General features: G+C 52.2%; 1 protein-coding gene across 1 annotated transcript in view; it reads right to left on the bottom strand.

The window, feature by feature from the left end:
• The window catches only part of MYO1F (myosin IF), a 58,338-nt gene extending 43,000 nt beyond the window's left edge, over positions 1-15,338 (bottom strand). The window contains exon 1 of the mRNA XM_037992497.2: positions 15,183-15,338. Coding sequence (XP_037848425.1) covers positions 15,183-15,185 — 3 coding nt within the window. The 5' untranslated portion in view covers positions 15,186-15,338. The remainder of the gene's footprint in view (positions 1-15,182) is intronic.
• Positions 15,339-16,906: the final 1,568 nt, after the last annotated feature.

Genomic DNA, 16,906 nt, shown 5'->3' with positions numbered 1-16,906 from the left:
TTCTTTTCTTTCTTTTTCTTTCCTTTCCTTTCTTTCCTTTCTTTCTTTCTTGTCTGTCTGTCTTTCTTTTTCTCCTTCCTTTCTTTCTTTCTCTCTTTCCCTCCCTCCTTCCTTTTCCTTCCTTCTTTTCTTCCTTCTTCCTTCCTCCCTCCCTGCCTGCCTTCCTCTTTCTTTCTTTCTTTGTTTCTTTCTCTCTCTCTCTCTCTCTCTCTCTCTCTCTCTCTCTCTCTTTCTTTCTTTCTTTCTGTCTTTCTCTCTCTCTTCTTTCTTTTCCTTTTTGTGGAGAACGGGGTCTCACTATATCACCCAGGCAGGTCTCAAACTCCTGGGCTCAAGCTATCCTCCCACCTCTGCTGCCCTGAGAGCTGGGATTACAGGTGTGAGCCACAGCGCCTGGCTTTTTTTTTTTTTTTTTTTTCAGAGTGTCACTCTGTTGCTCAGGCTGGAGTGCAGTGGCATGATCTCGGTTCACTGCAACCTCCACCTCCCGAGTTCAAACGATTCTTCTGTCTCAGCCTACCAAATAGCTGGGATTACAGGTGCCTGTCACCATGCCCAGCTAATTTTTCTATTTTTAGTAGAGACGGGGTTTCACCATGTTGGCTAGGCTGGTCTCGAACCCCTGACCTCAAGTGATCCGCCCGTCTCTGCCTCCCAAAGTGCTGGGATTACAGGAGTGAGCCACCATGCCTGGCTTCTTTTTTCTCCTTCCTTCCTTCCTTCCTTGCTTCCTTCCTTCCTTCCTTCCTTCCTTTTCTTATTTCCTTCCATTGTTTTCTTTCCTTCTTTCTTTTCTTCCCTTCCCTTTCCATCCGTCCGTCCGTCCGTCCCTCCCTCCCTCCCTCCCTTCCTTTTTCTTTTTTTCTTTCTTTCTTTTTTTTTTTTTGTTTGAGATGGAGTCTCACTCTGTCGCTCAGGCTGGAGTGCAGTGGTGCAATCTTGGCTCACTGCAACATCCACCTCCCGGGTTCTAGCGATTCTTCTGCCTCAGCCTCCTGAGCAGCTGGGACTACAGATGCATGCCACCTCACCCAGCTAATTTTTGTATTTTTAGTAGAGACGGGGTTTCACCATATTAGCCAGGCTGGTCTTGAACTCCTGACCTCGTGATCCACCCACCTCAGCCTCTCAAAGTGCTGGGATTACAGGCGTGAGCCACTGCACCTGGCCCTTCCTTCCCTTTTCTTTTTTTTCCTTTCTTCTTCTTTTTTTTTTTTTTTGTTTTTTGAGACGAAGTCTCGTTCTGTCACCCAGGCTGGAGTGCAGTGGTGCAATCTCGGCTCACTGCAAGCCCCGCCTTCCGGGTTCACGCCATTCTCCTGTCTCAGCCTCCTGAGTCGCTGGGACTACAGGCGCCCACCACCATGTCTGGCTAATATTTTTTTTTTTTTGTATTTTTAGTAGAGACGGGGTTTCACCATGTTAGCCAGGATGGTCTCGATCTCCTGACTTCGTGATCCGCCTGCCTCAGCCTCCCAAAGTGCTGGGATTACAGGCATGAGCCACCGCACCCAGCCCTTCCTTTCTTTTTCTTGTCATTTTTGAGACAAGGTCTCACTCTGTCACCCAGGCTGGAGTGCACTGCTGCGATCATACATCATTGCAGCCTCGAACTCCTGAGCCCAAGCAATCCTCCTGCCTTGACCTCCTGAGTAGCTGGGACCATATGGGTGGCTGGGCGTATGGGTGGAAGCCACTGGGCCCAGCTGGGAGATTTTAGTTTTGTTCAGTGTGCTAAGAGCTCAACACTTTATTTTAAAAACTTTTAATTTATTTTTTTGAGACAGGGTCTTGCTCTGTTGCCCAGGCTGGAGTGCAGTGGTGCAATCATAGCTAACTATAGCCTTCACATCCAGGCTCAAGTGATCCTCCCACCCCAGCCTCCTGAGTAGCTGGGACCATAGACAAGTACCACTGTGCCCAGCTACTTAAATTTTTTTTTTACAGATGGGATCTCCCTATGTTGCCCAGGCTGGTCTCTAACTCCTGGATTCAAGCAATCCTCCTGCCTCAGTCTCCCAGAGTGCCGGAATTACAGGCATGACCCACGGTGCCTGGCCAAGTTCAACATTTCGGAAGCTCACTTTGTTGAAAGTCATGCTGGTGGTCGCGTTAAAAGTGACCTGTAGGTGGGACTGTCATACTTGTGTACAGGTGGGAGCACCTGGTGGCTCTCCTGGGCCTTCTTGGACCGCTGACCTTAGCACCTTCTCTCCTTTCCTTTTTTTGTTTTGATACCAAGTGTCACTCTGTCGTCCAGGCTGGTGTGCAGTGGTGTGATCACAGCTCACTGCAACCTCTGCCTCCCGGGTTCAAGTGATCCTCCTGCCTCAGTCTCCCAAGTAGCTGGGACTACAGGCGCCTGCCACCATGCCTGGCTAATTTTTTGTATTTTTAGAAGGGATGGGGTTTCACCATGTTGGTCAGGCTGGTCTCGAACTCCTGACCTCAGGTGAGCCACTCGTCTTGGCCTCCCAAAGTGCTGAGATTATAGGCGTGAGCCACTGTGCCTGGCCAGTTTTTTTTTTTTTTTTTTGAGACACAGTCTTGCCTATTGCCCAAGCTGGAGTGCAGTGGTGAGATCTCAGCTCACTGCAACCTCTGATTCCTGGATTCAAGCGATTCTCGTGCCTCAGCCTCCTGAGTACCTGGGCTTATAGGCATGCACCACCACACCCAGCTAATGTTTTGTAATTTTAGTAGAGACAGGATTTTTCTTTTTCTTTCTTTCTTTCTTTTTTTGAAACGGAGTTTCTTGTTGTCCAGGTTGGAGTGCAATGACGCAATCTCAGTTCACTGCAACCTTCGCCTTCCGGGTTCAAGCGATTTTCCTGCCTCAGCCTCCCTAGTAGCTGGGATTACAGGAGCCCACCACCACGCCCAGCTACATTTTTTGTATTTTTAGTAGAGATGGTGTTTCACTATGTTGGTTAGGCTGGTCTCGAACTCCTGACCTCAGGAGATCCACCTGCCTCAGCCTCCCAAAATGCTGGGATTACAGGCGTGAGCCACCACGCCTTGGCCTGACCCTAGCACTCGCATATTTGGACACACACTTTATTGTAAGGTCTTCACTACAGGCAATCACATTGATTATTTTTGAAACTATGGGAGTCGAGTGTATCCCTTGTCTGAGGTTAATGTTGGGATTTAAAGGAAGCCTAATTAGGTGTTTTTGTAAGAAGTCGGTGCTGGCTGGGCACGGTGGCTCATGCCTGTAATCCCAGCAGTTTGGGAAGCTGAGGCGGATGGATCACTTGAGGTCAGGAGTTCCAGACCAGCCTGGCCAACATGGTGAAACCCCGTCTCTACTAAAAATACAAAAATTAGCCAGGCGTGGTGTCAGGCGCCTGTAATCCCAGCCACTTGGGAGGCTGAGGCAGGAGAATCTGTTGAACCCGGGAGGCAGAGGTGGCAGTGAGCCGAGATCGCACCACTGCACTTCAGCCTGGGCGACAGGAGTGAAACCCTGTCTTGAAAACAACAAAAAAAGAAGGGAGTGCTGACTGGGATGCACTGAGAGCCCCTGGGGTGCGTTTGGAGAGGACAGAATCCCGGGGAGCAGTGGCGTGGAAGGTTTGAAGCTGACACCCAACACAGACTGGCTGACTGGGAACTGCCAGGGAAGTCAGAGGCAAAACCGGGACCAGGCTGGGGAGACCCAGATGGGACAAGGTGGGTTAGGAGCCATCGACTCAAGCCTGAAGAGGATCTGAGCTCACTGGAGACTGAGAGGGGCCCTAGGGTCAGAAGCGGGATTGGGAGGCTAGGAGGTATAGACAGGAATGAGGATCTGGCTGAGAAGGGGAAGAGGGAAAGAGGGAGAGAAGCTGTGGGGTGGAGAAGTGGGGTCAGGGGAGCCTGTATTTCCTGTTTTTTTTTGTTTTTTTTTTTTTTTGGTGGTGGTGTATTGTTTTTGAGACAGAGTCTTGCTCTGACACCCGGGCGGGAGTGCAGTGGTGTGATTTTGGCTCACTGCAGCCTCCGCCTTCCGGGTTCAAGTGATTCTCCTACCTCAGCTCTGGAGTAGCTAGGATTACAGGTGCCCGCCACCACGCCCGGCTGATTTTTGTGTTTTTAGTAGAGACGGGATTTCACTGTGTTGGACACGCTTATCTCGAATTCCCAACCTCAGGTGATCCGCCCACCTCAGCCTCCCACAGTGCTGGGATTACAGGCATGAACCACCGCACCTGGCCAGAGACAGGGATTTCACCATGTTGGCCAGGCTGGTCTGTAACTCCTGACATCAAGTTCAAGTGATCCACCCACCTCAGCCTCCCAAAGTGCTGGAGTACAGGCATGAGCCACCATGCCCGGCCCGTTTCATTTTCAAGACGGGGAGACCAGATGGTTGATGAGAAGAGACAATACAATTGTGGGCAGGTTGGGTACAGCAGCTCACACCTGTAATCCCAGCACTTTGGGAGGTTGACATGGGAGGATCACCTGAGGTTGGGAGTTCGAGAGCAGCCTGACCAACATGGCGAAACCCCGTCTCTACTAAAAATACAAAAATTAGCCGGGCATGGTGTTGGGCGCCTGTAATCCCAGCTACTCGGGAGGCTGAGGTGGGAGAATCACTTGAACCCGGGAGGTTGCAGTGAGCTGAGATCGTGCCATTGCACTCCAGCCTGGGCGACAAGAGCAAAACTCTCTCAAAAATAATAATAATAACAATTAAAAAATAAATAATTGTGGGCAAAGTGGCATCGTTCATGGGCCCAGTGGGGCAGGAGCAGGGTTGTGAGTTACGGGGGTCTGTTCTTTTTCTAAGCAGGTACTTGGGGAGAGGCTGGGGACAGGCACAGTTGTGTAAGTGGGTGGGGACACAGGAAGTGCATTTTGTCTCTGAAGAGCTTAAGGGTGGAGATTGGATGGAAATAATCACATAGAAAACAGTGACAACAACAGTGAACACCTGGCCGGGCGTGGATGGCTCACGCCTGTCATCCCAGCAGTTTGGGACGCCAAGGTGGAAGGATCACTTGAGGCCAGGTGTTTGAGACCAGCCTGGGCAACATAGTGAGACCCCCATCTCTGCCAAAAGAAAAAAGAAAAAAACAAATTAGCCAGGCATGGTGATATGCACCTGTGGTCCCAGCCACTCAGGAGGCTGAGGCAGGAGGATCACTTGAGCCCAGGAGTTCGGGGTTACAGTGAGCTATGATGGTGGCAGCACTCCATCCTGGGTGACAGGTGAAGACCCAAAAAACCCAAACACCAAACTAGCACTTATTCTGTGTGCCAGGCTCCAGTCTATGCTTTTTTTTTTTTTTTTTTTTTTTTGAGATGGAGTCTTGCTCTGTCACCGCGGCTGGAGTGCAGTGGCGCGATCTCGGCTCACTGCAAGCTCCGCCTCCTGGGTTCACGGCATTCTCCTGCCTCAGCCTCCCAAGTAGCTGGGACTACAGGCGCCCGCCACCATGCCCGGCTAATCTTTTGTATTTTTAGTAGAGATGGGATTTCTCCGTGTTAGCCAGGGTGGTCTCGATCTCCTGACCTCGTGATCCGCCCGCCTTGGCCTCCCAAAGTGCTGAGATTACAGGCGTGAGCCACCGCGACCGTCCTGGGTCCATTTTATAGAAGAGAAAACTACAGCACAGAGAGGTTAAGCGTCCTCTTCAAGGACACACAGCAGGAACACAGCAGTGCAGAGAGGACCTTGGGGAGGACCCACGGAGCTGTCTGTCCCCAGCCTGGTCTGCATCAGAGATCGCCGGGGTTGGTGCTGAGGTCAGATGAGGACGGGGTGGGAAGAAGATGGGTCATGTCCACAATATCCCCTTTGGGGGCCAGTCCAGCCTTCAGCCTGCCAGGCCGCTCAGGCTGAGCTAAGACCCGAGGCCACTTCCCCTCACTGGGGTCAGCTGTGTCTGGCTAGGCCGGTCAGCCCGCTTGGCTCTCCCGGCTCTGACGACTTGGTTCCTCTTCCTGCCCTTCCCCTCTTCCCTCATCCAGCAGAGTGGCCCTCTTCTCTTCCCATTCTCTCCCTCTCTATCCTGCCCCAGGCACTCGAGGCCTCCAGACACTCCATGCTCCAACCAACCGTAAAAATCAGAGGCTGCTTGCATCAAAGGGAGAGAGGGTTTTGCTCAAGTGAATACAGTATGGGGAGGACAGTCGAGAATTTTGGCATGTGAGAGACTGGGGTCAAGGCCTGGCTTGACAGTTGACTGACTGTGTGAGGTAGGGAGGTCACTTCTCCAAGCCTCAGTTTCCCCTCTTTGCAAATGGATTTGGCCGCACATGGTAGCTCACGCCTGCAATCCCAGCACTTTGGGAGGCTGAGGCAGGCAGATCACTTGAGGTCAGGAGTTCAAGACCAGCCTGGCCAACATGGTGAAACCCTGTCTCTACTAAAAATACAAAAATTAGCCCGGCGTGGTGGCGGGTGTCTGTAGTCTTAGCTACCCGGGAGGCTGAGGCAGGGAATTGCTTGAACCCAGGAGGTGGAGGTTGCAGTGAGCTGAGTTTGCGTCACTGCACTCCAGCCTGGGCAACAGAGTGAGACTCCATCTCAACAACAACCACCACAACAACAAATAACGAAATGGATTCCATAATGACCCTTGTGTGGGGTCTCTGAGAGGAGTACGGGAGCAAACAAAGAAAAAATGCACCGAGATGCCTCAGGAAATGTCATCTGTGACCTTGAGAGGATTTAAGGCATCAGTGTTAGACAGAAAGCCTGGTCAATACATACTTGTTGAATGAATGAATGAATGAATGAATGAAGTCCCATTGGGATGAGACTGCCCCCTGCCCTGTCTCCCACGTATCTCTCTCATTCTGTGGCCTCCAAGTCTCCATGGGTCAAGTCAAAACTGTTTGTTTGTAAGTCTCTTCCTTGGGGGTGGGGTTGCAACGAAGAGCTTGTGGTCACAGTTGACCACAAGCTGAATATGACTCAACCTGCTAGAGCTCTTGTGAAAGGCAGTCAGGGGCTTGAGGTGGTTGGGGTAGAAAGGACGGGTAGCTTCTTCCTTCAGCTCTTCAGAGAGGTCTCTCTACCCCAAGGCAGAAGGCAGAACTGGGGCAGGTGGGGACAACTTTCCTGGTGTCACAGAAGGGAGGGGCTGTTTGTGGTGAAGGTGATGGCGCCTGTGGGGCTGGAGGATGCGTGCTATGGAGTGAACACACTTCCTGGGCCCCTACTGTGAATGGAGGTAGGTGGAGACCAGGCTTAGGTGGACCAGGCCCAGAACCTGCCCTTGCGGAGGCTCGGTGTTCCCCAAGTGGTGTCTGAGTTGCCCAAAGGAGACCATGGCTGGAGGGTACTATGGAGAGGCGGGAGGGCTTCCTGTAGGCGGCAGGTCTTGCAACATGAACTTTCCAGGCAGCATCAGTGGTGGCTGCAAGAGACATCAGCCAGAGAGGCCGTGGGTGTGTGGCAGACGCCAGGATTCTAGTCCGTTTGGAATGGAGGGTCGTGGTCCTGGAGGGATGGGCAGCCCAGGCCATGTGGGGTCAGCACATCTCTTAGGAGGACAAGAGGTTGTGGTCAAGGTGACTGTTTTTTTTGGACAGGGTCTTGTTCTGTTGCCCAGGCTGGAATGCAGTGGTCTCATATCACTGCAGCCTCTACCTCCCAGACTCAAGTGATCGTCCTGCCTCAGCCTCCTGAGTAGCTGGGACCACAGGTGCACACCACCACGCCTGGCTAATAATTTTTTTTTTTTTTTTTGAGATGGAGTCTCACTCTGTTGCTCAGGCTGGAGTGCAGCGGCATGATCTAGGCTTGCTGCAACCTCTGCCTCCCGGGTTCAAGTGATTCTCCTGCCTCAGCCTCCCAAGTAGCTGGGATTACAGGCATGCGCCACCATGCCTGGCTAATTTTTGTATTTTTAGTAGAGACCAGGTTTCATCATGTTGGCCAGGCTGGTCTCGAACTCCTGACCTCAGGTGATCCACCCATCTTGGCCTCCCAAAGTGCTGGGATTATAGGTGTGAGCCACTGCACCCAGCCACATTTTTTGTTTTTTTCTTTGAGATGGAGTCTCGCTCTTGTTGCTCAGGCTGTGAGTGCAGTGGCGTGATCTTGGCTCACTGCAACCTCTGCCTCCCGGGTTCAAGCAATTCTCCTGCCTTAGCCTCCTGAGTAGCTGGGATTATGGGTGCGTGCCATCACACCTGGCTAAATTTTTGTGTTTTTAGTAGAGACGGGGTTTCACCATGTTGGCCAGGCTGGTCTTGAACTCCTGACCTCATGATCCGCCTGTCTTGGCCTCCCAAAGTGCTGGGATGACAGGCACTGGGATGAGCCACTGCACACAGCCACTTTTTTTTTTTTTTTTTTTTAAATAGAGACAAAGTCTCACTGTGTTGCTTAGAGTGGTCTCAAACTCCTGACGCCTGATCCTCTTGCCTTGGCCTCCCAAAGTGCTGGAATTACAGGTGCAAGCTGCTGCGCCCGGCCAAGATGGCTATTAATAGTGTGGCCTTGGGAGTCACCGAGTCAAAATCCTCTTTCACTTTAGGTTGTACGGGCAGCTCGCCTAACCTCTCTGCCTCAGTTTCCTCATTTGGAAAATGGGAACATCGAGGGATGCAGATCTCATGGGCTGCTCTGCAGATTCAATGAAGCAAAGGTTCCAGTGTAAATGCTAGCCTTCCTCACTGTCCCCATCAACGGTGACCTTGAGCTGGCCAGGAGGAAGGGCTGGAGGAGGGAGCTTTTGCAATTCACCCTGTGGGCTCCGGGCTGTCTGCTTTCTGGGCGTGATGAGCAAGAGCTCTAGATCGAAGACAGCAACCAAACAGCCACTTCCTTCCTCGCCCGGGTCCTGCAAGCTGTGGTTGCCGGGAGGAGAGCGAAGCCTCCGTAGCTGCTTCTGGAGCCAGCGCTCAGCTCCCAGACCCTGCCCTGGTCCCTGGGGGTGGCCTTGGAGCCTTGCCCCCAGCTCAGTGGAGCTCTGGGGCCACACCCTGCATCCATGCACTGTGCAAACAACATTCTCACCTTCAAAGGCTCCATCCCTTGGGGGAGCCGGGGGGCTGGACTCTGTTTCTTTTGTTTTCTTTTGTTTTCTTTTCCTTTCCTTTCCTTTCCTTCCTTCCTTCCTTCCTTCCTTCCTTCCTTCTTCCTTCCTTTTTCTTCCTTTCCTTTCCTTTCCTTTCCTTTCCTTTCCTTTCCTTTCCTTTCCTTTCCTTTCCTTTCCTCTCCTTTCCTCTCCTTTCCTCTCCTTTCCTCTCTTTTCCTCTCCTTTCCTCTCCTTTCCTCTCCTTTCCTCTCCTTTCCTCTCCTTTCCTTTCCTTTTGATGGACTCTCACTCTGTTGCCCAGGCTGGAGTGCAGTGGCGTGATCTTGGTAACCTCCACCTCCCAGGTTCAAGCGATTCTCCTGCCTCAGCGTCCTGAGTAGCTGGGACTACAGGTGCCCGCAACCATGCCCGGCTTTTTTTTTTTTTTTTTTTTTGTATTTTTAGTAGAGACAGGGTTTTACTGTGTTAGCCACGATGGTTTTGATCTCTGAACCTCGTGATCCACACACCTCGGCCTCCCAAAGTGTTAGGATTACAGGCATGAGCCACTGTGGCCGGCCTCTGTATGTGGTGACCTTTGTCTTTCTGGAGCTGGGCTCTTTGTCTCATCGCTGGAGATTGCTGACAGTCGGTGGCTACCGCCTCAAACATCTCCACGCAGAAGCTGGAGCTGGGGAACCCTGGTCTTGCCCCTACTGCTTTTTGGGGAAGATCCTCTGGGATGCGGTCCCCAACCCCCAAGACAGAAACCTGCCTGTCTCTGATTCATTGCTATGTTCACCCTTTGCATCTAATCAATTACAAGCATTTAAAAAAATTCCCTCTGAGACAGAGTCTCGCTCTGGTGCCCATGCTGGAGTGTAGTGGTGTGATCTCAGCTCACTGCAACCTCTGCCTCTCGGGTTCAAGCAATTCTGCTGCCTCAGCCTCCCGAGTAGCTGGAATTACAGGTACATGCCACCCCGCCTGGCTAATTTTTGTATTTTTAGTAGAGATGGGGTTTCACCATGTTGGCCAGACTGGTCTCGAACTCTTGGCCTCAAGTGATCCACCTGCCTCGGCCTCCCAAAGTGCTGGGATTACAGGTGTGAGCCACTGTGACCATGCCCAATTAGAGGGCTTACTGATTCTTCCTCCTAAATTCCTTTTGACTCCCAGCCTTTCCTGTCCATCCTCATGGCCGCTGATTCTGGACCCAGCAACCACTTCCCTGGTCTCCCTGTTTTGTGACTGTATCTTATTTATTTGTTTAGAGAGAGAGTCTGCCTCTGTTGCTCAGGCTGGAGTGCAGTGGTGCCATTACAGCTCACTGCAATCTGGAACTCCTGGGCTCAAGTGATCCTCCCACCTCAGCTTCCGAAGTAGCTGATACTACAAGTCCATGCCACCATGCCTGGCTAATTTTTAAACGCTTTGTACAGACGGGGTCTTGCTATGTCTCCCAGGCTGGTCTCAAACTCCTGGCCTCAAGTGATCCTCCCACCTCCATCTTCCAAACTGCTGGGATTACAGGCATGAGCCATTGTTCCTGGCCCAGTGACTGTACCTTAAAAACAACCACTATTACCCTCACATCGCCACCATCACCAACCAAAGGCAACCAGTGGACGTCTCCACTCTCTCTCCTACCCTTCTCAAAGACAAACAAACTGCGGATAACTCCAATATCACCATGACTAGCCAATGTCAGACAGGGACCATGCGTAATTCCACCATCTGCCTTCCTTATAATCTCCCACAATCACCACCACCAACACCAAGCTGTAATAACCAACCGCCAGCCAGATGCAGTGGCTCACGCCTGTAATTCCAGCACTTTGAGAGGCCGAGGAGGGTGGATCACCTGAGGTCGGGAGTTCGAGACCAGCCTGACCAACATGGAGAAACCCCGTCTCTACTAAAAATACAAAATTAGCCGGGCATGGTGGCACATGCCTGTAATCCTAGCTACTAGGGAGGCTAAGGCAGGAGAATTACTTGAACCTGGGAGGCGGAGGTTGTGGTGAGCCGAGATCGTGCCACTGCACTCCAGCCTGGGCAACAAGAGCAAAACTCTGTCTCAGAAAAAAAAAAAAAAAAAAAAAAAAACAAACAAAACCAAACCAACCACTGTCTAGTCATCGGCCAGGCACAGTGGCTCACACCTGTAATCTCACACTTTGGGAGGCCGAGGCAGGTGGATCACTTGAGGTTAGGAGTTGGAGACCAGCCTGGCCAACATGGCGAAACCGCGTCTCCACTAAAAGCACAAAAATTAGCCAGGTGTGGTGGTGGCAGGTGTTTGTAATTCCAGCTACTCAGGAGGCTGAGGCATAAGAATTGCTTGAACCCAGGAGGCGGAGGTTACAGTGAACTGAGATTGCACCACTGCACTCCAGCTGGGTTGATAGAGTGAGACTCTGTCTCAGAAACAAAACAAACAAACAAAAATACTAGCCATCAGCAACCACACATAACCAACTACCATTAGTAACCCCAGAAAACAGCAGTCACCAGTCCTATCCTGTTCAAAAACCAACACTGAACCAGCACCACTATTGCTCATCATCTTACCAGAAACCAACAATAAACTACCAGCAGCAAATGAACACTACTACCAACACCCCTCCTCTCCAAATAACAGCAACCACCGATGGCCATCGTTCCACCGGTCACCAAGCATCTCCGGCACTTCCAGCTGAAAACAATCCAGCACCAACGAACATTAAACACCAACCGCCACCACCACCAGCCCACCCATAAGAGCCATTATCACCACGAACCTGCAACAAGAAACAGCCACAACCACCACCACAACCAATGATACCAACAACCCAGCAATGACCACTCACAGCAACAGCAACTCCTCCCCAATTACCACGATGGTCACCTCCATCCATCCCCATTGCTAAATCCAGAAAAGAATGGACATCCCAGCTAATGGCAGCCATGGATCAAGTGCCTGTTATGTGCTCTGTAAAGCAATGGTCCCCAACATTTTTGGCACCAGAGACCGGTTTAATGGAAGACAATTTCCTGTGGACGGTGGAGTGGGGCATTAGATTTTCTTTTCTTTCTTTCTTTCCTTCCCTCTTTCTTTCTTCCCTCCCTTCCTTCCTTCCTTCCTTCCTTCCTTCCTTCCTTCCTTCCTTCCTTCCTTCCTTCCTTCCTTCCTTCTTTCCTTCCTTCTCTCTTTCCTTTCTTTCTTCTTTCTTTTTTTTGCGATGGAGCCTTGCTCTGTGGCCTAGGCTGGAGTGCAGTGGTACGATCTCACCTCATTGCAACCTCTGCCTCCTGGGTTCAAGTGATTCTCCTGTCTCAGCCTCCTGGGTAGCTGGGGTTACAGGCACGCGCCACCACAAGTGGCTAATTTTTGTATTTTTAGTAGAGACGGGGTTTTGCCATGTTGGCCAGGTTGGTTTTGAACTCCTCACCTCAGGTGATCCGCCCGCCTTGACCTCCCAAAGTGTTGAGATTACAGGCGTGAGCCACCGCGCCCTGCCAAGGGCATTAGATTTTCTTTTTTTTCTTTTTTTCTTTTTTTTTTTTGAGACGGAGTCTCGCTGTGTCGCCCAGGCTGGAGTGCAGTGGCGCCATGCAAGCTCCCGCTCCTAGGTTCACGCCATTCTCCTGCCTCAGCCTCCGGAGTAGCTGGGACTACAGGCGCCAGCCACCACGCCCGGATACTTTTTTTTTTTTTGTTTTGTTTTTTTTTTTTTTTTTTTTTTTTTTTTTGAGACGGAGTCTTGCTCTGTAGCCCGGGCTGGACTGCAGTGGCCGGATCTCAGCTCACTGCAAGCTCCGCCTCCCGGGTTTACGCCATTCTCCTGCCTCAGCCTCCGGAGTAGCTGGGACTACAGGCGCCCGCCACCTCGCCCGGCTAGTTTTTTGTATTTTTAGTAGAGATGGGGTTTCACCGTGTTAGCCAGGATGGTCTCGATCTCCTGACCTCGTGATCCGCCCGTCTCGGCCTCCCAAAGTGCTGGGATTACAGGCTTGAGCCACCGCGCCCGGCCTGTATTTTTTTTTAATAGAGACGGAGTTTCACCACGTTAGCCAGGATGGTCTCAGTCTTTTGACCTCGCGATCCACCCGCCTCGGCCTCCCAAAGTGCTGGGATTACAGGCGTGAACCACCGCGCCCGGCCAATTTTTGTATTTTTAGTAGAAACGGGGGTCTCACCATTTTGGCCAGGATGGTTTCGATCTCTTGATCTCGTGATCCGCCCACCTCGGCTTCCCAAGGTGCTAGGATTACAGGCATGAGCCACTGCGCCCGGATGGGTATTAGATTTTCATAAGGAGCCTGCAACCTGGATCCCTCATGTGTGCAATTCACAATAGGGTTTGTGATCCTGTGAGATTCTAAGGGAGCCCCTGAGAATCTGAGAGGAGGTGGAGCTCAGGCTCGTTCGCCTGCCACTCATCTCCTGCTCTGCGGCCCTGGTTGCTAGCAGACCATGGACCGACAGCAGTCCACGGCCCGGGGGTTGGGAACCGCTGTTGTAAAGGACTTCAGAAATATGGTTTCATTGAATCCTTCAGCGATCTTCCTGGCAGTCACCACTCCTCCAGGAAGATCTCAGCATCCCCAGACAGAGCTGGGTGTCATTTTTTTTCTCTTCTATTGTCCTCTGCGATATGGTTGGCCCCTCCCAGACCTTGTCTGCCAAGCCAACTGTTGACTAAGCATTTTCAGAGGGCTTCCTTGAGGAGGGGTGGGGTTGCTTTCAAGTAGCAAATCACTTCCTGTGTTCTTTTGGTGAAAGCCCTGCCCATCCCAGGACCTGAGCCTCCCCGGTTTGCTTCTTGTCCCGGAAGAATTCTCACCCCAGCAATCTCAGGGCTGCAGCTGATGGTTTGGGTGGGAATTCCGGGATGCCCGATTTCTCATGGGCTTTCCTTTTATTTATTTATTTTTGAGACGAAGTCTGCTCTGTTACCCAGGCTGGAGTGCAGCGGCGGGATCTTGGCTCACTGCACCCTCCGCCTCCTGGGTTCATGTTATCCTCTTGCCTCAGCCTCCTAAGTAGCTGGGATTACAGGCGTGTGCCACTGCGCCTGGTTACTTTTTTTGTATTTTTTTAGTAGAGACGAGGTTTCGCCATGTTGGCCAGGCTGGTCTTGAACACCTGAACTCAAGTGATCCACCCGCCTCAGCCTCCTAAAATGCTGGGATTACAGGCATGAGCCACCGTGCCTGGCCCTCTCTGGCTTCCCGAAAGAAGGTGTCGTCTCTCAGACTAATACCACCTCTGCCTCTTGTCCTCTGTTCCTGACTCCACCCTGGTAAGCTACACCTGCCAAGAATCCTGCAGTAGCCGCTGTCCCAGCCACATGCTCTCATTCTCATTGACAGAACGACGAGAAATGAAAGCTGAAGTGGTCTGCACAGCAGAGAGCTGTGGGGTGGGGTTTACAGCCAGCCCTGGCCACCTCTTACTTTGTGTCTTATGGTGCTGCGATGCTGCTAGTAACAGCCCCATGATCACGACAGTCTCCCCATTGTCACCATCAACAGACCTCAGGCTTGACAGGCAGCAACACGTCTGGCTGCCATCCTCGTCTTGGGATAAGGGATGGCCACCAAAGGGTGGCATGGACATATTCAGCCTCTCCTGCCTCTGCTGCAGCCACACCACCCGTCACCGGCACAGGGAGGGCGTCACTTCACCCCATCGTCTGTTAGACACAGCTTCTCATCTCAGCTGAGGACTCCGCGGCAGAACCCACAGACCTTGAGGATGTTACAACTAAAAGACCCCTGAAGAGGAACTTCCTCATCTAGACGGACTTCCAAATATGACATCTGTGGGAACCGGGGCCAAGAGAGGGGAAGTGACTGGCCCAAGGCTACGCAGGGAGATGAGGGACTGAGCTGGACTGGGAAAGGGCTACCTTAATTTGCAAGCAAAGGAGGGTATGTCCTTGTCCCTGCAGACTGTGATTCTCCCTGGGCCACCTTCTGTCTTCCAGGTCCTGCTCTATCCTTGGATCTCCGTCTACCACCCTGGCATCCCCACCACCTACAGAAGGGAGCTTGCTCCCTGGTAAGGGATGCTGGAGGCGGCTGAGCTGCACTGAGAGACACCCCCACCCCACAAAAGTCCACCATGCCCCTCCCCTCACCCCAATTTCTGATGGTCATTTTCAGGACACCTCCACCTGGCTGGTGTCCCTCATCTTTTGCACTTCCAGATCCCACTCTTGAAGGACTTACCATGGTGGAGGCTGGTGTCTGGGCTCCTGGAGGCACCTGAATGGGTCGTGATGGAGGTGCAGGTTCAGGGGGCTCTTGGGGGTGGCTTGGGCATGGCCCTGCTTCTACCCCTTCACCGGACTCCTGGCTTTAGTTCCTCTTACAACAGCCCCTTCTCACTTCCTTTGGCGGGAGGGGCCGAGGCCATGGGGGAGGGAAGCTGGGTGTGGAGGGGGGCGGGGAGCTGGCTGGCTGGGGCTCTGAGCCTGAAGGGAGCGGTCAGAGCTTGATGGCAGCCACTACTGGACCTCAGAGGTCCCTTTTCCAACTCCTTGGGGACAGGGCTGCTGCAGGAACATTCGGGTCAGCTGGCTGCAGGACCGACCACCTCTTTTCAGGGCAATTCAGGAAGAATTTGAGCTTCCTGGGTCTCTTTTTAAAACCAAGGAAGGGGCCCAGGGGTGGTGACTCACGCCTGTAATCCCAGTACTTTGGGAGGCCAAGGCTGGAGGACCACTTGAGTCCAGGAGTTCGAGACCAGCCTGGGCAATATAGCAAGACCCCATCTCTACAAAAAATGAAATGAAAAAAACAATTAGCTGGGCATGGTGGCAAGAGCCTGCAGTACCAGCTACTCGGGAGGCCGAGGTGGGAGGATCGCTTGAACCTGGGAGGTAGAGGCCTCAGTGAGCTGTGATTGCACCACTACACTCCAGCCTGGGCAAAAGAGTGAGACCTTGTCTCTAAAAACAACCAGAAAAAAACAAAAAACCAAAAACACAGAAGGGTGCTTACTTCAGCTGTGTCTGCTCTGGGCATCCCTGGGCAACCTCCCTCATTATTATTATTTTGAGATGGAGTCTAGTTCTGTCACCCAGGCTAGATTGCAGTGGTGCAGTCTCAGCTCACATCAATCTCCGCTTCCTGGGTTCAAGCGATTCTCCTGCTTCAGCCTCCCGAGTAGCTGGTGTTACAGGCACCCACCACCACGCCAGGCTAATTTTTGTATTTTTAGTAGAGAGGGGGTTTTGCCATGTTGGCCAGGTTGGTCTTGAACTGACCTCACGGTGATCCTCCCAACTCACCTTCCCAAAGTGCTAGGATTACAGGCGTGAGCCACCGCACGCAGCCCAACCTCCCTCTTTAGATGATCCTCAGAAGTCACACGTGTTTATGTGCAGAAGTGGAGGTACTAGGAAGCAGCTGTATCTGGAAGGCCTCTGACTTTGGACGGCACATATAGATTTAACAGCCTCCTGCTTGCCCACTTCCTGGGTGACTTAGTCACTCCCTTTTCTCATTGTAAAATGGGAACGTGGGTTCCCCACAGCAGAGCCTGCCCCATGTACGTGTCAGCCCATGAGCTGGTCTTTGGGACACCAGTCTGAGGCTCCTCTTGACATGTGAGGAAATGGCAGTTCTAAGAGGCTGTTACTTCCCCACACTACCCAGCAGGGAGGTGGCCGAGGCAGGACCCAACCCTGCGACACCCTCGGGGGGATCCATGTTCAGATCCATCTTTGGTCCACGGCGATAAACCCGCATCCCCCTTGAAGATGCTAAGATGCAGCGCCCCTAGTGGCCACAGCTGGGAAGGAGCCCGTCTCTGCTGGAATCTCCTGAGCAAGTTTGCAGAATTGATGGGCTTGGTGCATGCAATTCTCAGCAATGTCTCCAGGCACTCAGGAGTGAATATGAATGGGTAGGAGGACCCCACTTTGTTGGGGGCCATCAGGGGAGGCTTC

Source organism: Chlorocebus sabaeus, chromosome 6 (assembly GCF_047675955.1).
Source record: "Chlorocebus sabaeus isolate Y175 chromosome 6, mChlSab1.0.hap1, whole genome shotgun sequence".
In the NCBI taxonomy this organism is placed as follows: domain Eukaryota; kingdom Metazoa; phylum Chordata; class Mammalia; order Primates; family Cercopithecidae; genus Chlorocebus; species Chlorocebus sabaeus.
The sequence above is the reverse complement of the archived record's forward strand: the minus strand, read 5'-3'. Positions and strand labels throughout refer to the sequence as shown.